At 25.9% G+C, this 27,366-nt stretch overlaps 2 protein-coding genes across 2 annotated transcripts; both read right to left on the bottom strand.

Moving 5' to 3' along the window:
- Positions 1-13,193: 13,193 nt before the first annotated feature.
- LOC128964051 (uncharacterized) lies at positions 13,194-23,485 on the bottom strand. Its single transcript, XM_054310610.1, has 11 exons — positions 23,462-23,485; positions 23,218-23,376; positions 22,536-22,717; positions 22,248-22,357; positions 19,415-19,824; positions 17,180-17,321; positions 16,430-17,120; positions 16,139-16,348; positions 14,610-14,920; positions 14,479-14,535; positions 13,194-14,389 (listed from the first exon to the last, which is right to left on the bottom strand). Exons 1-11 carry the CDS (start codon positions 23,483-23,485, stop codon positions 13,194-13,196), a joined length of 3,492 nt encoding a protein of 1,163 aa, XP_054166585.1.
- Positions 23,486-24,272: 787 nt separating this feature from the next.
- LOC128964050 (luciferin 4-monooxygenase-like) lies at positions 24,273-26,567 on the bottom strand. The gene is made up of 7 exons (XM_054310609.1): positions 26,360-26,567; positions 26,066-26,276; positions 25,842-25,948; positions 25,119-25,692; positions 24,873-25,051; positions 24,645-24,792; positions 24,273-24,559 (listed from the first exon to the last, which is right to left on the bottom strand). Exons 1-7 carry the CDS (start codon positions 26,486-26,488, stop codon positions 24,273-24,275), a joined length of 1,635 nt encoding a protein of 544 aa, XP_054166584.1. The 5' UTR covers positions 26,489-26,567.
- Between the last annotated feature and the right edge of the window lie 799 nt (positions 26,568-27,366).

Raw genomic sequence — 27,366 nt, 5'->3', positions numbered from 1 at the left:
GTACAGTCTTCTATTGGCTTTTCGCCTTTTTATTTAATTTATGGTAGAGATCCAGTATTAGGTTTAGACATTCCACTAAATATTGATACAAATATAAAATATGGTAAAAGAATTCCTATATTTATTTCTGAAGCTCGTGATATAGCAAAAGCTTGCTTAGAAAGAGCTCAAGAAAATCAGGCAATTATATATAACCGTAAAACAAACGTAATTAAATTTCAAAAAGGCGATTTAGTTTACGTATATTTTCCCACAAGATATGTTGGGAAAACAACTAAATTTTTAAATAAATGGTATGGCCCAATGGTCATTACTCATGTATATAGTGACGCTACATACAAAGTTCAAGGCGTAGTTCATAGCGGATTAATAAAAGTATTTTCTGTAAATATTCAAAGATTAAAACCATATAGAGGTACTATAGTAGACCCCACTGTATTAGACAGTTTAGATATTACAGAATTGCAAAACGAATTGCGTGTTTTAGATGAAGAACCACAATTCAACCTTCTTAGCAATGATGATCAAATCAATGTAAATACAGAACCAACTGACCCTTCAAATGAACCCATAATTGAATCCCAAATTAACATTAAATTAAGTAAACCAAAAAGAGGCAGACCAAAGAATAGCCTTAAAAAACAAAAAGTGATCGTACCTTATGTGACTAGATTTGGTCGTCACAGTAAACCTAGAATTTAAAACATTAGTTTAACTTTTAACTGTATATATGTATATATATAATTTATAGGAAAGTGTAATAACTCATGAACACTAATAAACACGATATCAGAGATGTAATTAACACAATTTCATCGAGATCTCATCTGCCAACACCAGATTATTATTACCGAAAATTTCATAATTTCTATCAATGTCGATGTACTTTATCCACTGAAAACGAGACAGTAGTGTTTTATGGTACTGGTGATAATAAATCTGAGGCCCAAAGAATTGCATTAAAACATATGCAAAATGGTTTTCAAATTTCGATTATGAAATTTAAATCCTTGTGTCGTATTAATTGGCGACCGATCAGTAAAATTTGGGAAAGATTAAAATGGACTTTATTTCAATTAGAATTAAATAAACCCCAAATCTATTATAACAACAAAAACAAATACTTTTACGTTGTACATATAGACTTAGATGTGTATGTAGTAAATAGAAATATAGATATTGCAGCCAAAGATTTACTCCAAATAATTTACGTTAATCAACATACTTTACCTGTTGAATTAAAATTAACTCTAGAGGGTGGTATTTTATATACTCCTTTACCTAGAAATAACATATCAAACCTGTATAGAGATTTACCTCTTAATAGAGAAATCCAATTCAGCAAAAATGATGAACTTTGATAATTTTGAAAACACTGCCGTACCTGAGTCTATCGATGAAGTAGAAGAATATACTTTTCAGGAACTTTATCTAAATATTGAACAAATTAAAAGATATCAAATGAACTTAGATAGAGTTTTACAAGAGTTTCCTAATTTAAATTTCGAAAATCGTATCGAACTCTTGCAATCAGCCTATACTCAATCAATACATTGTTGTGAACAATGGATATTTTATATCAGACAATATAGCATGAAAATAATTAAAAAGAAAGTATATTTAACTAGAATTTTTAATTGTCAACGTGAATTGCGTAATCAGATATGGGACATTAAAAGATTAAGGGATTTAATTCTCAAACAAGAAACATCTATACCTAGTAAAGCAGTGAATTATTTACATGGACATGATTTAGTCCATAGAGAAACTAAAGTCTTTTCTCAATTACATGCATTACATTAGAACTACCATAAAATGAGTTCACAATTAATTACCTTAGAAATAAGTGACTTATTTAATATTGAGAGACCTTTTAAGCCATATTTTTGTCCTTTTGATGATGAACATAATTACCAAGCTAACGATATTATTAGAATGACTAACACACGTGCAGATGTTTTTAAAATATTCGATAATATTGATGATTTACGTAAGCATATAGAAGAATGTCATTTCCAGTACTCGTTATTTGTAAAATTACCTTATGTTAATGCTCTTATAACTAGTCTATGTAACTACCAATTAACTCTAGCAGAATGTATGAATAGAGACAATGTGATCTTACCCAGAGGTTATTTTGTTAATCGTACACTTTATATGGGTTGTCGTGTTTGTGAGATAATAATGACATTGTATCAAGATCATATAGAAAAATCTGTAAACAATATTAGTATAACAGATATAAGTGTTTTAATGGGTAGTAAATATCATTTATTTGAACATTTGGGATATAAACCTTTTTCTTGTACAATATGTAAATTCAATGGTAATTTAAACTCATTTATATACCCAAACCGCTCATCGAGACTTGAAGTGGTTAGAGAACATGTCTCCAATGCACATAACCTTAATTTTAATATTCAAAGTCCAAAATATGACTTTTTAATAGATAATGATAAAATACCAGAAATTGAAACCAATTTTTCAAACCCATTGACTGAAACTGGATTTGAGAATATAACTATAAATCTAACTGAAAACAATATACCTTATCAGTTTATGAATAGATTTATATTTTAATAATCAAATTTATTTTAATAGAGTGATTTAATAAATCAAGATAATTAACTGTTAATAAAAAACTATGAATTTAAACAAAGTTAAAGATCTAATTTCAACAATTAGTGCAACCCACAGACAGCTCAATGTTGAAATAAATTTATTGCAATCACATATCACTAAAACCGATTATCTAACTTTGTTTTCTTGTTCATCATCACTTAAAGAAAATCTAAGTGCTATTAATCGTGTTGTAAACAATTATAATGACATTGACAAATCATCACTTGGCTTTGTGACACTGAAAGCCAAAGAAATTAAACTTTTAAATGAATTAGACGAAATTCAAAAAGTACTTTATAAAAATGTGTAAAGTTTTTGATAAATATTCATTTATAAAAGTAACTATACATCAGTCAAACCATGAAATTATTGTTTCAATAGATTTGTTAAGAGACAAAATTTTAGACAGACTAACACATTTGAAAAGACTTGATTCAAACTTTTATAAGAGTGAAATTGGAAAATGTTGTGAAGCTTTTCAGGCATATTTTTATGCAAAATCGTTAACATTTACTACAGAATTTCTCACACCTGTTGTAAAATACAGAAGATTTTCACAAAGACTTGAAAACTTTATTGAACTATGTTCCCGTTTAGAACCTCCATTACAAATCTATAAATGTGATGATGTTTCTGAACATTGGCCTAACTGTGAACAGTGCAAAGTGTATATTAATCCTAAAAAACAGTTTATAAAACTAATTAGTAAAAATGTCTGAACTTGACCAGTCTCACATCTATTGGCCCATGCTAGAACATGAAATCAAAATTATGCATGAGCTTGATCGTAAACGGTTTAAATTAAGAAACATTGACCCTAATAATTATAAGCTAATGGCTTTCAGTACAGCATTAAGAGATCTATTTAATGAATTAATACGACTACAGAAATTTATTTTAAAAGGATTATTTCTGAGATATATCATTCTTATAGAATATCAATATATCAAAAATGATTTTATTAGATTTATAAGTAGATTTTTACAATGTATTGATTACTATAAAAATCTAAAAGCAAAAATACTTCAATCATTTAGTTTTCTTACTGAAGATAATATTGATACTTTTTATTTTAGTAATCAGCAATTAGATAGATTATGTCATTACAAAAATTATTTTATTCAAGATTATAATAACCATTTAAAAAATGAATAATCTTAAGAAACAAATTATTGAACATGTCGGCTATACTTTGTATATCAGAAACAAAATTATTGAATACAAACACATGAAAGAACAAAACATATTAGTAGAATTAAGTATTATTGATAATATAATTATATTATGTGAACAAATTAAAAATTTATTAGATGAGCGAATTGAAATACTTTATAAATTTACTCTGAAATACACAAACAAATCTGTATTAGTCGTTATGTTAGATCACATTAACTTTTTCCTAAAGTTAATTACATTAAAATTTGAAAATACAAAAAATTATTTAATAACATATAATGTAAATTTTACAAGCCAATTAAAACAAAAATTTCATTGGGATCGAGACCTCCTAATGTTTCTATTAACTCAATGTAAACCGGAAATCGATTAATATGCAAGCATTCTTACAAAATCTCGACTTTCATTTGCAACTAAGACATCACTTAGTGTTGTATAACATGAGATTACTGGCATACAAAAACTGTTTCACTAACAATATAAAAGCACTTGTAAATGCATTAATTAAGACCAATGAGCTAATTTTAAAGTTCGAGGATTTAGTAATTAATATCTTACAAACTATAAAATATTCCCATAAACCTAAATGTTGGTCAAGAACTTTATTATATAAAACTATTTCAGATTTAAATCAAATTTGGAAACACCAATTACATTTACAACAACTGGTGTTTCAACGTAATACTTCAATGCATATTGAAAAAGTGATAATATTTGCCCCATTTAATAACTAAAATATTAGTGTAATATTTATTAAGTACTTGTAAACATTAGTGATTTAGTGCTTAATAATTTGCTAATAAAACTTAATTGTGACCTTTTTGTGTAACTTGTCCCAAAATGATTTTAAGTAGAACTGAATTAAAACTTAAAAGAGGACATAGCGAGTGTAGACAACGTTTTTACAGTACACAAATTTCAACAATTCATATAATTAAAACATTACCAGAGATTAATAATATACCACTATTAGACAAACTTGAGAGAAAATTTAAGCAATTATTAAAAATATCCTCAAAACTTGAAGAGATTTATATAAGATTTTTATTGAAAGATAGTGAACAATATTGTGGTGACACACAGACCTATATCTTTTATGCAAACGAAGACATTATTAAATATACGCACAAAGTTAACAGCTTAGTTGACGAGTTTATATTTTTTAATCCCGAAATACGTGATATCTTTAAGAAAATATTACGTACTCAGTATTATTATAAAGATTACTTCACTTGGCTTGTTGAGCAATATCCCTAAGTGATTAACTTCGTTGATATGCTTAATCTATTAGACTTGCCTATAGACATTTTAGAGTATCATATTATTAATCGACTTAATTTATATGATCGTTTAAGAGCTACAGGTGTGAGCAAAGCATTTGACAATATATTATATGATACGCCCATCAATATAAATTTAAATAATAGATTTTTAAGTGAAATTACATCAACACCTAAATCACTAAAAAACTTATTAAAATTATCTAACGACATTAAGTGTATTAATAAACTATCAATTAAGGTTTTTCATCCGTTAATAATTTTATTTTTGAACATTATTGTCAAAAAGAATGAGAGAGAAACCAAACTTAATAAAGTTAATAAACAGTCTATTTTAACAAATGTGAAAGAATTTAAAATAAGAATACCACCGTCTTACACTTTTGTTGACCCTATTATTTATTGGTGTCTTCATTACTGTGCCCCATCAATAAAAATATTGTACTATAGTGAACATTCAAACTGTGACTTAAAATATTTACTTTATAATTATATTTCATTTAATATAATTAAACTTGATTTTCTTTTAATTTACACACACGACCATAAATTTACAGAAGGTTTGTGTAAAATATATAATAAACAAACGCGTGACAAATATATTGCCGACTTTTTCAATTGTGAAGAAGAAAACTTTAGAATTTGTGAAACAACTCAATTAGCCGTAGAGTATTACGATGAATCTCTTAGCGCTAACAACTATTTAATTGAAATCTTATCCCCATCCCTAACCCAACTGTGCATTCATTCTTATGACAGTGATGAAATAAAAATCCAACACGTCGAACAGTTTATTTTAAAATGTGAAAAACTTAATAAACTTTTAATATCAGGATTTCCAATTGATGACATTAATAGTTTATCATCACTTAATAATATAACTACAAAATTCAGTAATTTATCTGTGCTTAATATTGATATTACTGTTTATTCAGATCAATCAATCATTGATTTCTTGAAACCTCTAAATAGATTAACTAATCTAATTGACTTTACATTGAATGGCTGGTTTGAAGAAACAACCTGTGTGCCATCAATTATTGTTAAGCCCTTTAAAAACCTTAAATACTTTACGTTTAACGGTTACCAAAACAAATTTTCTACAGGGTTTTTCAATTATTCTATACTAAATTATATTACTAAATATTGCCCTAAAATTGAATATTTAGATATAGATTTTATATTTGCTGACACTAAAGACCATCGTTTTTCATTTAATAGTGATTTATTCAAAAATCATAAAAAGTTTTATTTCAATAAAAGAAAAAGAACTTTTGAAACCTTTTTAAAGAATTATAATACCGGTATAAGAGGACTGGTTGAGTTAATAAGTAAAACTAAAATTGCATCAATTACTTTAGTAGGCAATTTTAATTTAAATAGTTTTACTAAAAAACAAATTCTCCGATTAGTCAAACAAAAGAAAACTAAACTTTATTGCTTAGAATTAAATAATTATAGAATTATTTAAAAATGTCTCAACCCAGTACCAGTCACAATTGTGACGAGGACTGTCCATTATATGAGGATCATAGACCAGAAACACCCAATCCTCCTATATATTTACCCAAAAATCGCAAACCTTATGATAATTTAATAAGGAAATATAATCGAAAATATAACAAAAATTATATATTAAGACGAGACATAGACTTTGGAACAATTAAAGTCGTTGTGAGTAAAAATAATGTTGTTTATTATCAACAATTTATTTTTGGTCCTCGAAAATCCTCTATTGAAAACAGAGAGCATATGATATTTTTAATTAGTTCATCTCATAGCCCAAAAAGATCTCTTATTTATAAAATAAGATCTGAATATACACTATTATGTATACTTAATTATTATAAAACTAATATGTTACCTTTTAATTATATAAAACCTAAATATTCAATTAAATTAACCAAAACCATTAATAGTCAAAAATGGTTTAAACGTAGTGTAACAAAACGCTATATTTGTATATACTGCAATTTATTAAATGAAAATGGATATTACTTTACTAACCATATTGTCGACGAAATTAATAAGAATGAGATAACGCATTTGTGCAACAACAAGTGTATTTTAATGTGTGAAACACATGATCACTGGCATAATAACAATCAAATTTGCAACGCAGAATGCAAACTATTTTGTCTTAAAAATAGTTTCGCAAAAACTTTGGAAACTACATGGCTTCCACAATTCACCCGTAATCATTGTGTTAATAAATTATGTATTTATTGTCTCAAATTAACCGACAGTAATGAATTATTAAATATATTAAAAAGTGAAGACATATCAAATGTCTTAAACACTTTCTATAACCATATTAATATGAAATCAGTGTTGTGTTTGTTGTGTCGTGCGAAACATTTTAGTCAATACAAAAATGGACATTCTATTGACCATTATATTGCAAATGATCTAAGTATCATTATTGATCATTTGATATCACACCATGTGACCGATATCCAAGAACCTCTACATCTGGAAGTCTCTACATTTAATTATGGTGAAGACATCACAGACGATGCTTTGACATGGATAAGACGGTACTTCTATGATGTTGGAGTAACGAAAATTGAAGAAATCATCAAAAGCAACATCAAGAAAGCATCACCGGATTCAGTTGTCTATTCATCACTAACAAAGGCGATTTCGGATATGGGAACACTGGGTGAATTTAATTCGTTTTATACCATACCTACTGAAGCTGATAACATAGCAGCCGATGATATAATCAATGACTTATTTAATAAACTTAATTAATAATTTAAACTTTCTTATTTAACCTTATAAACAATGTTTTTATTATATAAAACAATCTTTATAGTCAACCAATTATTGCAACCAAATACTATAATAATCAATATACTTACATAATCTGAATATTGTATACACAATTTAACCCTTTTATAATTATATAATATACACTTATTATCCAATAATTTTAGTCCTAGTATACTATTTACTATATATAAATATCACAATTAATGAGACTATTCTGATATAATTTATATTATTATATAACCGTAACTATGAATCTATTATTATATAATCTATTAATATATTTTGTGACTTACATTACATTACATGCAAAACTAAAATAACCAATTCATATATTTGCATAAATATTTCCCAATATAAACACCTATTAGTGTAACTTAATATTATACTCTAATCAATATTATATAATTAATATTTAAACATATTTATTATAACATTTATATTACATTTATAACAATTTTACTTTATATCCTATTTAATAATTGATGTTTTTAATGTTTAATTGTAATTTTAATCTTTATAAGCGGACAGATATCATGAGATTCGAGTCGAATCTACAGGGAGAAGGGAGTGATGTCAATATAAAATCTATTATATAATAATATCCTTATATATATATATATATATAATACTCACAAAAGAATTTTTTTAGTAACATTAAATTAATACATAAATATACTACAATACACAAATGTTCGGTGCCAAAAATCCAAACTCCTCTCCCTAACTGTAGAATAAATCTATATAAAATTTTCCCTACTCAGTGCCAGAATTACCAATTTTAGACATCAATCATTACATAACATAGTATAAATAGTATAATATTGTAGTGATTTCTGGCACCAACGCATCACTAAAATATTCCCATACACCCTTGAAAATTTATATTGATGCGACCGAGACTATAAAACCCCAAGTATTCTCAATGATTTTATCATTGAGATACTGGTAGTCACTCGGCATAAGACTAGTACTGCTAAGAGCCGTTAGCAGATCAGTTCTCTCCCCTTCTGGTTCGACCCCCTTCTCTGATATGGTCCGTATACTTGGATGTATACCTCGTATTGATGTCATTTTAAAATAAAAGCCTTTGGATTTTAATGTGAGTTTTTACTTTTATTGTCTCCTACCTTCTCTAAGCGACCTAAATCCGTGGGTTCCCGCGTCGGGAGCTCCAGTATCGTAAAGGTCCCTTCTTATCTACAGTCTTAAGGTAAGATGACTGGCCAGACGGTTCCGCCGTGTCGGGGGATCTGTTCGGTCATGTTGTCGAACCTTTCCGCGAAAATAGCTAATGGTCGGATCCGCCGTGTCGGGGGGTCCGGTCCAGTTATATGATGATACCATACCTTATCCTAACCTACCTTATGATGGTTGACCATCGGATCCGCCGTGTCGGGGGATTCGTACGGTCCTGCCGTCATTCCTTTACCATTGATAGTGTGCTAACGGGTCTGTCGTGTCGAGAGATCTGTACGGCTACGCTGTCCTCCTCCCTTACCTCTTTTGACCTATACTTAGTTATTGTTGGTATAGACTACTATATGTGTCATATGGAAGTCTCCGACATCCCCGAGATTGTACCAGGCCGCCGAAGGCTCTGCCCGATTTTTCGGCAATAGTCCTACGTCTTAGTGAAACAGTTGTAGTTTTGTCGGTTCTCAGTGTTATTTAACACTAATAGTCTGACCTTAAAATACAATTTACTAGGTGATCCAATAGTTGCTGTCTTCGTGACAATAGCACTAGTTTGGTTGATTGTTGTAATTATCGGCTGAGTGAATGTGTGTGTGAATGCATAGCAGTGGATTTCTCGAGTACATATGTGCTTTCGCTAACCTAGTTGGGAAATGCATAGTTACTATTCGATACCGACTGACTAGGCAGGCCAGTGGTCCCAAGAGGGTTCCGGTCTCCCGATCGCGTGATTGTGTGTTAATAGCCGATAACGGACACTGAGTTTAAGACCGTTAACATACGCTCCTCAATAGTGATCCGAGAGTATAGTTAAGGTTTGCCTTAACTTTATGAGTCTATAGTCACCTTCGGGATTGACTGACCCGGTATAAATAAATATTTGGACACCTAATAGTTTATTGTTGTTACATATGCACTGTTCTTACAATATCACGGCCAAAAACCTATAGGTGATGTCAATTGACCCCAGAGACGACATAGTTATGTCTGACCAGATTTAACTGAATACCGTATGTGAGATAATAGAAATGTTACGATAATTTTGTAATACTGTCAGCAATCTGTCGGTCATGTATTGTCTTTATCGTACTTGAGTGTATGATGTGTTTCTATAGATTTATGTTAATTTATGTGATCGGTGACTCTCCGGCGATGCATTCGTTGACCGATGCGGCGGCGGTTGTGTACGCGACACCGCTTGCTGTAGTTAATGAGCGCCTTATCATTGACGCCACCACACATACAATTTTGTCTAATATAGTCCTTGTCTATGTATGTTAGTTGAATGTAATTTTGTTGTCTGTTGTAATGTTATACAGTACAGATTAGTAGTCCAGTGATAGTCACCGTAACAAAGGTTTCGGGTGTTATCACATTTCACCGACGAGTGTTGGGTAGGGTTTAACTAGTGTTTAAACGCCTTTATTTAGTGCCGGGTAGGCACGGCTTGGCGGACATATATGGGTTAGATTCCCCCAGAGATTGCTTGTGACGATCCCATGGTTATGTCATCAGAGTCAGAGGACTCTGATTTATAGTTTGGCCACAGGGTTGGTCAACGGGTATAGCATTACTTATCCTATAGTGGGTATTTGAATAGACTATACGCCGGTTTTACCGACGGTAGTACCGAGTGATGGTACTGACCCTTAGACTCAGTCTTACTAGTAGATTGGGCATTGAGTTGCATGTTTTGGTTAGAGGGAGGCTTTGAGGCTTCTCTCGTTGGCAATTATTGGTAGGGCCCGACCAGTTAGTCAATCGTTATGTTTTAGTTACCAGTTTATAATTGCGACAAGACATTTGTTGTCATTGAGTAATGTCGGTTTTTGTTTGTTTTTAGCGCAAGTGTTGCGGCTAGCCAGCCATTGTATGGATGCTGATAACACTGTATCGTCCTGTCTTCAGTATACTATAGTTGTGTCACGTGTAGTGAGTGACCAAACTAGTAAAATAGTTTTTACTGGTCTTAGAGCTTCTGACCAGACCCGAGTGGTACAGACTTCGAGTCTTAACTCTCAAAATAATGAGTCTGTCTTAACATTAAATAGTGTTTCGTTTGATAGTAAAGGTCAAATTGAATTAAATAATCTCAGGACCAGAGATAATACCTTTTATATAATTGGTCCGCAAAGTAGTAATGTCTTAATTTACGATCAATCAGACATAGATTGTATTAATAATTGTGTAGTAAAAGCTAATATTGTGCCCAATGTACAATTAAGACAGCCTAAACCACTACAGGAGTACTGTGCCAATAGTGGCGGCCATTCCAGTGGTTTACGTGAAATCATTGCATGGAAAGTGAAGCGAGTAACTCACCCCAAAAATTCTCATGAAACATCTAAATAATCAACACTTTCCAGATATAAATGGCAATGCTATTAAAATAATATTGAAACGGTATAGAAATAAGATATATTATAGTTATAACAGGAATGATAAAATCTACTCATTACAATATTATTGGGAGTATTAAACATAATTTATAATAGATAGAGAGGATAGCTATAAAATGATCAAAAATCACTTCTGATAACTATGGATATGGATTCTGTATCATTTATTTTTATAATTTTGATTACATATAGAAAATACAAAATGGTGTACAAAATTAATTATTAATTATTTTTAAATGAATCTTTAAATGATCTTTAAATATCACTAAATAACAAAATAGATAATAATAATCTTAATTATTTATTTATARAGAAAATTTATATATATATTGTATATTAAACATAACTATTTCATTAATTCATTYAATTTATTCAAAAGTAAAGTTAGCTTGACAAATTACTAATAACAATGAAATTGTAAATATAACTGAAAAAGTATTGGTAATAATAGTTAATCAATTTTTATTATTTGCTTATAGATTTTATAGTCATGTTATTATTATTTATTTGTAACTCAATGTATTTATTATAATATGTGTGATTATAACAATTTTTAAATGTTTTACACTTATAACTTAATCACAACATCTGAAATCAATATACAGATGTAGATTATTTATTATGTTTTATTTAAAAATTCAATGTCATAAAAATATTTTAACAATAGTTTTATCTTTGACATCATTGGATAAAAAATATATAATCAATTATTTTAAAACTAAAAGATGTTATAAATGTCATTTTTTAATAGATCATTAAAGTTATATTTATATAAAAAGTTTAGCTAAAATTAAATCAAGTTGTTTAATAAATTATTTAATATAAAAATATTCTGCAATAATAGAATTATCAATATATAAGATATTATTACACTATAATCAAAATTATTGAAAAATGAAATTAACATTAATATTATTGTTAACAACAATTTTAATTTCATGGGAATCAGGTATTTAAATAATTAGACTTTTATTTATGCATATTTAAAAAAATTAATTTAAAGTTTTATTTAATTAATTAAACTATRAATAATTTAGTTGAGAGCTCCTGTACTAATATGGATACTGCCGCCTGTCAAGGAACTACACCTCCCGGTCCATATGGAGTTTTCTCATATAGTCGTTGCGAGCGTGGCACCAATAGAATACGCACGTGCATCTACACGTGTAACTCAACACCGTGTTATATTGAATGTACTAAAGTTCAGGGATATAATCGTGGAGAGTGTACTTATGATGTGACCCGAGAGACAACCAGTTGTATCTGTTTTAGATAAAAATACTGATTATTTGTATTTATTTTATGATAAAGTAATTATATTTGATATTATCTAATGTTATTAATAAAATTATACAAATAAAATCTATTTATGAAAATCAGTATTTATTTTTTAATTGAAAAATATTCTATAAATTCTAATCTAATACATAATAATAATACAAATTACTGTACATAGTTTTTTTTAATTCATAATTTTAACAATTATACAAACAAAAAATACTAAAATTTTTATACATAAATATTTTAAATACATGCTGTATTTAACAAAAAATTATATCAAATACAATTCAGTTATTTAAACAAAATAAAAAAAAACTTGATTTTAACAAAAAAAACTAACAAATTATTTACAAATTCATACAATTGATAATTATTAATTACGGTATATATACAACTAATAAAAACTACCCAATTATTAACCAATTAAAATAAAAAATATAGTGACAATAAATTTCATTAATACCAATTAACTGATTAACTTAATTGGTCTCACATTAAGCAATGACTTTGATGACCATCGCTGCGATATCTTAATCTTAAGGTAAACTCTATTCATAATGACTTTATTCATCAATTTATGTCTTTTCGAAACAATCCTTTTCAGACATCTTTTGATTGTTTGATTCATATTTAAACTTTGACTTCGATTTTTCAATGATTTTGGTGGTCGACCTCTATGTCTAACTCTTTCATTATTTTCATTATTGATTATTTTATTTGACACCACTTTCTGTTGACCACTAAGTGTATTGTCATCAGATCTATGACTTAGCAGACTATTTGGATTTGGTTTCAATTTGTTAGTGTAATGAGTCTTCATGATTGGCATCCTCACGAGTGGTATCTTTACAATAGGCATCATTTCATAGGGTAATTGTAATCGTATTAATGGTATTATTGGATTCATATTGAGTTTGTTTATTAGTATTGATGGTAATTGTCTGCTATTAACTATATTTTCTTTTGTTACGGGTTTTGGTTGCGATTTCATGATATTATTATTATGATTGCAATTGTTATTGTCGTCGTAGATGTTATTGACATCATCATCAACAACAGCATCTTTGTCTTCTTTGTCTTCGTTGTCTTTTTTGTTTTCGTTGTCTTCGTTGTCTTCGTTGTCTTCTTTGTCTTCTTTGTCTTCGTTGTCTTTTTTGTTTTCGTTGTCTTCGTTGTCTTCGTTGTCTTCTTTGTCTTCTTTGTCTTCTTTGTCTTCGTTGTCTTTTTTGTTTTCGTTGTCTTCGTTGTCTTCGTTGTCTTCTTTGTCTTCTTTGTCTTCGTTGTTTTCGTTGTCTTCGTTGTCTTCGTTGTCTTCGTTGTCTTCGTTGTTTTCGTTGTCTTCTTTGTTTTCGTTGTCTTCGTCGTCGTCTTCGTCGTCATTGTTATTATTATTTGTGTGTATTTTAGTCGAGATTTTCCTACAATTACCGGTAATTGTTGTCGACTTATAAGCACTTCTTGTTGTTATTTTCTCGATCGACGGATCAATCACTTGATTTGCAGGCAAATGATCGGCAGTTTTGTTAACCCGAAGACCGTATTGTTTAAATAAAAACCTTAATTGTTTGCCTGATTTAGTGTCAGTCGACTTCTTTCGGTGAGACTTTGGTATGGGTTTTGGTATTATCACACAATTGTCATTACTTTCATCATTAATATTGTCTTAACAAACAAAACAAATTTTATAACTTTTATTAAACTTTCTGTATATCTAAACAATAGTCGAAATAATTTTTTTTAAAAATACAAACCAATTGATTGATCTGTAGTTTCATTATTGTTGTCAATAGTTTCTAACATATGAAGTACTGAAATGAAGATATAATTGAATTCAAATTAGTTGTTCAATCAATTTGAACACAAAAGAAGAAGAAGTGCTTACTTTGAGTGAAAGAACATTTACTTTCAATGATATCCTCCAATACATCCAAATTGGTGTCCGAAGAGTTGTTTGTGACAACACTTTTGTCGTTATTGTCATTGAGTACAAAGTCGACAAAGTTGTCATCAATGGTCTCAAAATTGATGTCATCAAAGAAGTTGATATCATCGTTGATATCAAAGTTTGTTTGACAACAGCTTTGATTGTCGCCAACAATGACTTCATCGGCAATATTGACATTCACTTCTTCAGTCATTATTATATCATTGGATGAAATCGATGTCTGACTTAACAATTGTTTGACACAACTTCTGATGATTTAAACCATACAAACAACACATGCAATGCATTTCATATAAAAATAAAACAATTAAAATAAAAAACTTTTATATATTCATAATATTATTATTTTATTATTGATTAATATATTAATATTAGAGATCGTAATCATATTAATCATTTCTAACGGTTTGGTTCCTAATATTTTTGGTTAAGTTTATTCAATTTGATTTGTTATTCAAAAATACTATTATATGATGAAATCAAACAACATTTGCATTGTTTTGATTGATAATTAAATTTTATTATTAAAAAATATGATTTATTTTTTTTAGTAATTTGCTTAATTAAAATATCTATTAAGATAATCACACAAACGTTGACTAAACATAAATTGATATATTAAATAGTTTTCGGTACATAAATATGATTCTAGTTTTAATATCTAATGCAAACACACTTTCGATGTTTTATGTGATTATATGTATGAATGAAATTGCAATCGTGTGACAAATGGTCTACAATAGACACCAGTTATTAATGACATACAATTAATAACAATTAATTATATAACTAATTCTGCAGTTAAATAGTTTTTAGTTATATTGATATATAAGTTAGTATTAATAAATGGATTAATATTTAAAATTAAGTATCAATTAATTCATTGTATTTTTTTATAAATGATTGTAAAATCCACTTTTAATTTTAATAAAATATGGCACAAATTATGTGTCCGGGTCATAGTTGGTGACGGTATTAAAAGGGTAACCAAATTGATTGCTGATATCATTTGTGACATAACCATAGCCTATAACCCAGTTATGTTTGTCACCAATAATAGTGTCACAATTAGGTCCCAAACATGTCTCGACCAACTGTTTCAATCAATCCTTTGTAATCCTTTAAAAGTTTCTTAACTAATATGTGATGTATTTTTGACCAAACAATTAATTAACAATTAGTTAATTATAAATAAAAATTATATGCAAAAAATACCGATTGATATGAAAATTGAACATATTTTGAATAATAATACCCACGCTATAGATGTGAACTTTGGTGATGTAATTCCCACTATTTTTGACTTCAGGTGCTATATATGGTTCAGTTCCTACAAATTTAATCTAATTATTTTTATCAACTAATATAATTTAAATAAATTTCATTAGTAAATATTAAATGCTATATTAATTTTTATTTTAATTTTTTATTTAGTTAATAAAATAAGTTTTTGTTGCAAATAATACTGAATAAAATGTGTGATTATATCGTATTGATTATCCAATTGAACATATTTTTCAATAAGATGTTTGACATGACTTATATTTAGCGCCCATTGATTTTTATCATTTAGTATGTCCTTACAAGTTGGTCGGGTAGCAAACACACCACTCTGAGCCATATAAGCCAATGAACAAATCAGGTCATATTTTGCACTTAAATTACATTGCTCAATTCTAAAAATTATATATAAAATGTATAAATTTATAAATTATAGTTTTAAAAGTAAACAATTATATAATAGTTATTGAAATTACAATTTTATATTAAAATTAAACAAATCCATAGTTATRAGTACACCGACACTATAGACATCAGCTTTGGTATCATATGTTGCTCGGAGTCCTTCTGTTCTTCCCTCTATCACCTCATTAGCCATATAGGGTTCGGTGCCTTTCATCGTTGAATGTGACTGATCACTGTACTCGTGTATAACTGATAGTCCAAAATCACCTAATTTAATGACATGACCATGGTCACCATATGGCTGTATTAATATATTTTCCGGTTTAATATCTCTGTGTATTATTTCAGGACGATTTGTATGCAAACGGTTGACTGCTTTCAGTATCTCAATCAACAATTCAGATGACATATAATATTTGATATAAAGTAAATCTAAGTTATCATTGGATTGAAAATAGTCATCCATTTGTGTCAACACATCTCGAAGTGATAGACAACATAAATCCATTTGGATGTGAAGTATTACAAAATGTTTAGCCTTTTCACGGATACGTCGATGAAAATCAATTTCATCGGTATCTTTGACCGACCACTTTGTCATACCTTCTGTCCAATACTTGAGAAACCGTTGTCGCGATTGTTCATCCTTTTCCAGCCAAGCGCTGCGGTATTGAACGCACTCAATATAGTTGAGTTTTGCCCATACCTTTAGCTCATGTATCTTATTTTGAAACTCATTCTCTATTTCATCTTCATTATCGCCTAAATAATACATTGAATTTAATTGATTTACCATAAAATATAATCATATAATTCCTTACCGACAATGATAATCATTTTGATGGCATACTCTTTGAGATCAATTTTGTTTTCTGCTTTTATGACTATACCATAAGTACCGGCGCCGATGCAGTTACTACTTAATCGATACTCATTTTCTAAACGTTTCGCGTGTATTAAAAGCTTAAAGTTTATGTCATCATTATTCAAAACAATTAAATTTTTTGTATCACACATTTTTTACAATAAATATTTTAAAAATATTTGATAACTATTAATAAATTTATAGTGTATAATATAATAAAACATTTAAAAATTAATATGCATAGACTTACATGCAGTATTTCAAAATTTATATGAAATATTTATGCTTTATTTATTTAATTTGTACAAATATTTTGTTTTTAAATTGATTTAACTAATGATAAACATAAAAAATAATAATGCAATTGTATTTATAGTATAGTGTAATTTTATTTATTACTCAATCTAATGTAATTTAGATTATTAGTACAGTAGTTGCATATTGTTTTACTTTTATCAAATAATAACTATAATCTCTATGGTTATRTGTAATTAACAGATTATTTTTTATTATATTTATTATAGCCGTATACTTTAACTGTTAATTTTAGTAATTTCACACTAATATTAAGTGACAAAATCTACTGATACTCACTTATTAACAATATATAACAATACTTTATATTAGACTTGAAAACTGAAATTGAGGGTCATATGTATTTTGTTTCAGATAAGTTTGCTAAATATTTTTTTAAAATATGAAAAATAAAAAATATCTTAATTATATTTGTTTTATATTTTAAACTTCCAAATATCAATAATATTAAATATGATTTAATTTAATATAAAAATTATATTTATATTTAAAATACAGTTAATCTAATAATAATGATAATAAAAATTAATAATTTAAATGTTTGAATATGAGTAGTAATAAATATAATTATTAAAATTTTACAATAATGTTACCATCAATTGTAACAGTGATAATGAAAATTCTATTATTATAAATGAAATTCATTCATTCAGTATGTAATTTATGAAATATTTAGTTTGTATGAAATGTCTGAAAAAATCACATTTAATATCATAATTTGCATTCAAATCAATTTCATCATAAATTTTATGTCTTTTACTGAAATTTATTATCCATTCATTATATACGTCTAGCCATTGAGTATAAGTCGGCATATTTTTCTGTCCATTCAATGTTTTTTCTTCATTTCTTTAGTAATAATATAATAACCATCTTTTCCAATGGGAACGTCATCTTTAATGATCTCTAAATTAAAACAACCCGTTTGTAATGCTTTTGTACTTTTAAATGTACTGGTATTTCATTATTTGTTTTATAAAATTATATTATTATATTAAATTAAATAACACATTATTAAATAAGTATTGGTTAAATTATTAAAGTTAAATAATTTTATTATAAAATAATTCTACAAATTATTTATTTTATAGTGATATTTAAGTGTATAGTTGTAGTCATGACAATTGATTATTGATAATAATAATTTATGACAATTAAAAATATTTAGTTTTAAATATTGTTTAGTTTTAAATAATATTTCAGTTTTATTGTGCATTTATAGACAAAATGTGAAGAGATATTTATATAAATCAGTATTATTACATATTATAACATTATTTTTAAAAATTAATGTCAATTTAATCATATTTTAAAATATAATTACTGAGACTATATTTAAAATTAAATATAAGTATATAACAAATTTAATATTGTTATTACAAACAAAATACCTGTATTTATTTTACAATTAAGACAACCAAAATATAATTTTAAAAACTATAGTTTAGTTTAGATTTTGCTTAATTTTGTACAATAAACTTTTGATCTCAATATATATTGCTTGATTTCAAATATAAATGTTAGTAAACATAATATGTATCCATAAAATAAAAAAACAAACAGTCCTTTAGCCTCCTTATATCGGATGATATTGTTGTCTATGTCATGCAATTCATTCAATTTCTCAATTTTTTGATTGTTATCATTAGTTGGTATTTCTGCATATCTTCTAAATCTATGAATTGATGTAAAATACAAACGCAAAAGGTTTTCATAAAAGCCTCGATCAATGATTTCGCGAATACTAAAAATAAAATTTTAATTTTTAAAAACTAATTTATTTTATGTGTAAGAAAATTAATTTATAAACATAACAATTTTTTTATAATACTTACAATTTTGTTATATTAGTATAATATTTATGTTTATGATTAACAAAATAAGCCAAATTAAGAGGAAAATAATTATCTGTAGATGTTATTAGATTAGAAATGGGAAAGTTTTGTAGGATATCTTTATTAGTTGTCGAGTCCTGTAACATAACAGCCCGTCCATTGAGTACCTCATTTAAAGCCAATGAATAATCTGTTATTTTGTTGGTAACGGTGCGATTGCCAAATGTCCACTTTGCACGTATTGTAAACATTTCATGACTTTTCAAAATACGCTCTTTTAAGTGGTAATACATTTGCTTTTTAATTAGAAACAAATCTTTTGTTGCATTTTTCGGTTCTAAGACATAGATCCGATGGTTAGTCATGATATCATCTAAAGTGCTGCAAACGCGCATCGGTTTTGGCCTAAAATACAAGTTAAACAAAACACTGGCAAAACTACGGGATAGGACTGTACTCAACAGAAACCATACAATCATTGCAATAAACAATAAATGTTTATTAGTTTTCATTTTTGTAATTTCATTAAATGTAATATATTTAGCTGACATTCCTGTTAATAATCTATACATTATTTTAATAATTAAAACTAACAATTCTTTAAATGCTCTAAAAATGTATCTAAGATTAGCATTGAATACTGCAAAAAATACTATTGTCAGCCATATCTATAAAAATAATAATTTCTAAATTAATTTTATTATATAAAAATTTAAAATTTTGTATTATTTTGACAATAAACTTACTTTCCAGTTTGATATTAATTTTAATTTAAAATAAGCATGCACATTTTGCAATTTTAGCGATGTTAACATTTCCAATTGATAAAATTGCTCAACAACTAGAAATGTACCATGCTCATTAGCTGGATTCGACAAAGTAATCGGAAACATTATAAAGTCATTGTGCTATATATTATTAATGTAAAAACAGTTTAATTTTTATAAAATATTTTTTAACTTAATATAAATTTTTAAAAATATATATAATATTACTGTTTTAATTGAATCATTATTAAGATGCCCCACTGAGTATGGGATAAATTTGACATTTAAATTAAGCTTGCACAATAAATAATTGATTATTTCAGTGAGTAAGCCATAGAGAATAACCTCAAAATTAAAAACAGTTATTTTAAATTTAAATTTTAGTTAATTAATTATATTTTATTTAAAAATTAAAAATTTCTTACAAACTTAATTTCAAAATATTTGACACCAATTGTTATATTATTAGCACTGGTAGTATTGTTATTTATACAATGAAAATATACATTATAAGGATAGCATGTCGTGCTTTCAAACGGTGCGATTAATTGTATTAAAAATTTATCCATTGATATCTTCGGTAATCTCAATAATTTATATTTATTAAGTAAATTTATATAATAATCTATTAACCTTATGTAAAATAATATATTATATTATCATTTATATAAATGTAGTTTCTATAATAAATACTATTATTGAAGTATTAAATATGTAAAATACTTTTCTATAATATACCTTAAGTATAATATGTATAACAAAAAGATATGTTTAATAAAAGTATTATTGATCTGTTTTTAAATAATTAATAAACTATTAAAATAATGAATATTTATAAAATAATATTTTATAATACAATACTTTTAACTAACGCCTCTATAAAATAGTATTTTAAGTTTAGAATTTTCAGATAATAAATATAAAATCTTTATTTACATAAAATTTAGTCAATAAACGCTAAAATATACTATACATTATATTTTGCATTGTTTAATATAATATAATAATATAATAGTATAATTTTACTGATATACGTAAATTATTCATAATTTACAAATAACTATTTTTGACGGTTATAGTTGCATAAAGTAATAATAATTTTATTTAATAATATTAATATTCTAAAAAATTATTTATTTAATTATTATATTTAGATATTTATTATTTTATTTTTCTATTTCTAGATCTTATGATGAATTTTTATATTAATATTTTGTATTAATAATTGTGTTTTTTCTTTGTAATTAAATTCAATTTTTTAAAAGTATTTTTTCCTATTTTTATAAAATTTGATTATATAATAAATTTATATATCAATATATTACAATAAAAAATACTTATATAAAGAATACAATATAAAAAATATTATTTTTCAATAAAAGCTAATTTAAATTTATATATCACACAAATAAAATATCTTTTACACTAAAAACAACAAAAGATTAATAATATTTTTATCAAATATCAATGATACTTATAGTACATATACTATTATGAAAACAATAAGAAAAAAATATTAATACATGTTTTTAATAATTTGTATAAAAAATACCAATTGAATAGAAAAAATCTATGATTTATTTTAAATGATAATAAATTAGATGACAAACCTGTGGAAAATGAATGCATTAACAATTGATTTGTCTCTGAATTTGGTCTCAAATTTAAGTAAAACAATTGAATAAATATTTTATATAAGAATTTAATTTTTCATATTTTCTATACAATTTGATTATTTATATGCTTGTTATTTAAATAATCAATTATAATACTATAAAAACAGTTGTATTTATAAAAATTATTTATTTTTCTCTTACTTAATCAATAATTAATGATATAAATGTTTATTTAATTTTTATTTAGTTTATGTTAAGCAAATACAATTTGAAAATCATTCAAAAACATTTATAAATGAATTGTTAATTTAATAATAATAATATTTGTTTTAATTTAGTAATTTCAATCAATAATATACACAACGAAATAATATATCCAATGATCAACACATAAAACATGGACACAGAGTTATTGTCTAATCTGATGACACTTTTATTGTCTAAATGTTGTCTTTCATATAATCTATTTCTTTTAAATTTTTTGAACAAACTTTTACGTTGTTTGGCAGACATATCAATCATTTTGCTTAACATTGATATAACAACATGTTGTTTGGCTAACATATCTTTGTAAAACCCTTTTTCAATACAATTTTCTAAACTAATGCAATAAAAATTTTGATTTTTTCAATTATTTTATCAAATTAATTATAATTATTTATTAATAATTTAAGATATTTTTTACTTACTATTTACTAAGGTTTTTGTGATATTGATTATTTCGGTTAATATAATACATTAAATAATAATGAAAATGTCGTTCACTGGCTGTCCTTAACCGAGACTCTGGATATGACTGCATAATACGGTTGTTGTGGTTTGAGTTCTGTATTAAAACTGCCTGTCCTTTGACCAACTGATCCAATTTATTTACCAACTTATCCGTCGGATTCAACTCATGATAATGTGCTTCAAAATCTTTGATATCTCTTTCATATCTAAACTCAAGTTTACTATAGATCTGTGGTTTTATTATTTTTAAATATTTAAATGAATTCATGTAATCAAATATACGAATATTTTTGTTTTTAACCAAATCATTAAAACTTTCGACAGTTTTAATGGGTTTCGGTCTAAAATACATAGTAAACAATACACTGGAGAAACTACGGGCCAATGCAGTCGAGCATATAATCCATACTAATGTTAATATAAGTAAAATTCTTTTGTTTGTACAAAATGTAAAGTTTTTGACATCAATTTTATCAATAATATAATCTCTGGATTTAATTCTTGAAATATATAGTAATAGTAATATGGGATATAACAAACATTTAATAATATATATGAAAACATTACGCAAATTGCCATTTAGTATAGCAAAAAACATTACTATTGTCCAAACCTTATGCATTAAAATAAACATTAGTTAATATATCACTTTAAATATTGTGATTAACGTAATAATATATTATTAGTTAGAATTTATAATTAATATAATTAAAATACCCTCCAATTCACCAAGGTGATAGATTTTAAATGAGCATTCTCATTTTCCAATTGTTGAGCCGTCAATATTTCAGTTAAGTATCTTTGTTCAGCAATTAGCTGGCAATCAGTTTGACTCAATTGAAAGTTCATAAATTGAGAGTTTATTGTCTCTGATATAAAATCAGTTATCTTATGTATTAATTTAAAATGAAAATTGCAAAATATTAATTTAAAAAATATAATTATTATTTTTTATTATTTAAATTATACAAACCCAAAAATTGTATTCCATAGACATATAATCAAGATTAATATTTTTTAGTACAACAGTTAAATTAAGTGAGCATGTTAAATATTTGATAAATGATTGTAGAAAACCAAAATAAAATATCTTAATAATAAATTATGCGACAAAAGTAAGAAAATATTAAGTTATTTAATATCATTGTAACTGTTATTATAAAATTATTACCATATTATTAGTATTACCGGTAGTTGAAACACCAATTATAAATTTTGATTGTGTATTAACATAATTACTGTTAATATAAATATTTTTATAATCACAACAATTTATTAATGAATGCAATTTATATGATGTATAAGAAATTGTTAAAAATTTATTTTCTATTGCTGTCATAATTATTTTTAAAATCAAAGTAATAGTATTATAAATACAAAAGATTTTATTAACAATAATTTTTTTTGAACAAATAATTTTAACTTATATTCAAAAAAATAGTTAATCAATTAAATTAAATTGTTATTTTTATAATAGTTTTGTAAAAATAACTTTATATTTATATTAATTTTTTATAAGTTATTTACTTGATTACATTAAGTTAATAAAAATTAATAAAACTAATGTTGCTTATAATGTCAGTACACTTAATAAGATTAAATCTTTATAAACAAATATTTGAGCAATTATTATATTAATAGTACATAATAGACATAAATGTAAAAACAATTTATATAAAATATAACAATATTATTTTTATTTTACTCCAATAAAAATATATATTATATATATATAGACTTATATTTGTTACTTATATATAGTATATATAGTAAATTCAATATAATTAAGTATAGAGTCGTCTTAACTCTGATTTATTAATTTTTTTCAATGAAGTCATAGGAAATGCTTCGAGTATTTTGAGTCCACCCCTAAGTTTCTTATAGTAGTTAACCCTTGAGTCCACGTAATCAATGAGTTCTTTAGGCGTCACTTGAGATCCATTGACAACAGTAACAAAAGCCATCGGAACTTCAATTCTTTCTTCATCTTTGACACCAATAACTGCAGTATTCATGACATCCCTGTGCGATAACAATATACTTTCCAACTCTGCCGGTCTTACTATTACTCCTGAAATCAAATAAAAAATTGTTTTGTAAATAAATTTTATATTTTTAATAATATATTTTTTTTAAATTTTCAAATGTGTTCATACGTTCAACATTTATGACATCTTTAATGCGTCCGACTATATAAATAAAATGGTTGTCATCATAATAGCCAATATCACCGCTTTTTAAATATCCATCAGCTGTAAAAAGTTTTTCATTTTCCTCTTTATTTTCTAAATAGCCTGGAGTTACCTATTATTATTAATATTAAAAAAAATAATAATACAGTTTATTAGCATTTTTTCATAATATATGTATAATTTATAAGCTACCTGTTCACCCCCAATACATATTTGTCCGCTAGTATTGGCCGGCAATGATTTACCGTTTTCATCAATTATTTTGATTTGAGTATTTGGTACAACTTTACCGACAATACAATTGTTGTCTACATTTTTTATTTCACATAACGGGGTTTGTGTAACCCATCCAACTTCTGACATACCGTAACCTGATTTTTTAAATAAATAATATATAATTTATTATATAGAAATTGTTTAAAATTCATATGTCATTACAAATACGAAATTTTTCAAATGCAAACTTATCGACAATGCACCGGTAGGTAGTCTCAGACAACGATGCCGCACCCGTTACCACATCTTTTAAAGATTTAAGATAGTTTTTGTCGATAGTGTCACAATGTTTTGCCAAATAATTCAATTGTGTTGGTATCAAAAAAGCGGTTGTAATGTTATATTTATGAATATTGTGATAGACGTCTTCCAGATCTTCATCGACACGTATGATAGCTAACTGTGCGTTGCCATCAATGGTTGATAATAGACATCTTTGTCCTGATATATGACAGAAATTACTCGAAAGCATTATGTCATTCGGGGTTAATTTGCTTATCTCCCGGTGCGCTAATGCCTCGACAGTCGATAATAAATTTTTATTAGTTTTGATAATAGCTTTTGGCTGTCCAGTTGATCCACTGCTCAGCACAAATGTGGCCGTTTCGGTAAGTTGTGAATTAACGGGTAATTTAAATTGATAATCTCTTTCAATAGTAAATATATTTTCCAATGATATGGGAAAATCAATATTATGTTCACTATTATCTTGTGGCTTATCCGTCATCAAAATTTTCTATAGTTATATTAAATATTAATAAATATATAATTAATAATAAATATTAATATTTAAATTTTTTTTTATCTGTAATGATTAATACTTAAAGCTATAATAGAGTACTAAATATATTGATAAATACTAATATTATTAATAATTTATATTACTTTAACAAATGGAAAACTGTTGGCAATATTAATAACTTGTTCCACATTTTGTTCATAACATACTAATACCGATGGCTTTATTTTGCTGACATTATCTCTGATTTCACCTAAAAAAAGTTAAACTAATGTTAAATTAATAAATAAAATAAATTTTTCATAAATTTTACATAAATTTAATGTTGAAATTAAAATAAACAATTAGAAAATTATTATTTATGTAATACTTTCAGTTGAATGATGCGGTTGACAGCAGTAGACAAGTCCTGCGGCCAGTGAACCGATAATACCGATGGCGTGAATATCCGAGTTTTGGGTTACAAAACAAATGATCTCTCCTTTTGCTAGTTTGCAGTCATTTATCAAATAGTAAGCAAAGTTAAGACTCGAGTCCAACACTTGCTTTTTAGTCCACTTTCGGTTTAATGTGCAATCAATCTATTAAATAAATAATAAAAAATATTTATGTCAAACATTGCATAATTTTATTGTCAATTAAAGTAATTATTAACTAAACTTACAAATAAATTGTCATCAGAATTGGTATGCAATCGATCAATAATTAAATCAATAACCGATTGATAATTTAATTTATTTTCAACGCATAAATTGCTATCAACTATGTGTTCATACATTTTTTGTAGTTTCATATAAACTCAATCACTAATAAATTTTCAATAATAATGATATAATATTTATGTAAAAATAAATTTTTATTACAATGTATATTTTAAATTAAAATTTTAAATTATTAAAATACCACAATTTTGATGCGCTTATATAGTATTGTGTATAGTGTTAGTGTAATCCCCAATATGCAAACTCATCAATCAATTCCCTCTAATTTTTGTTATATATATATATTTTATTTTTATTTTTTATCATATGAGAAAATAGTAATTTCATTAAAGCCTTTTATTATAAATTTATTAATTAATTTCAACAAAATTTAATTTTATTATTAATATAAATAGCAAATTAATTTAAAACAAATAAATTTTTGCAAAATGTTAAAATATTTGTATGGGAATATAATCAAATAATAGAATTTATGAAAATATATTCAATGATAGATCATTATATCAAACCCTAAATACAGTAAATAACACTTTTTTTATCACTGATTGAGTACACAATTTGATAAGAAATTTTATCATAAATATACTAAAAATAAATGATATGAAATCAAATGAATGATTTTATTATAAATATTTAAATTTTGTTTGTATAACAAAACTACATTATAGTGTTAAATGATTTGATATTATTATTGTTATTTTGCAAAATTTAATTATTGTTATTTCTGTAACTTTTTAAACAAATATAAGATTTATTGTACTGAATATATAATTTTAAATATTTAATTGGGTTATTTAATTTTGTAAAATCTTATAAAAATAGTATTCATAGATATTACATAAAATTCCTAAAATTAATAATAATTAAATTATTATGAGTAAACTAATATCGACCTTTACCGTATAATTTAATTTGTTTATATTTAATGTTAGTATACATATGTGTAGGT

Source organism: Oppia nitens, unplaced genomic scaffold (assembly GCF_028296485.1).
Source record: "Oppia nitens isolate AA-2021 unplaced genomic scaffold, nextdenovo-longstitch-racon4-pilon3 scaffold8_pilon_pilon_pilon, whole genome shotgun sequence".
Classification (NCBI taxonomy): domain Eukaryota; kingdom Metazoa; phylum Arthropoda; class Arachnida; order Sarcoptiformes; family Oppiidae; genus Oppia; species Oppia nitens.
Note: the sequence above shows the minus strand (reverse complement) of the source record. Positions and strands in the feature narration are given on the sequence as shown.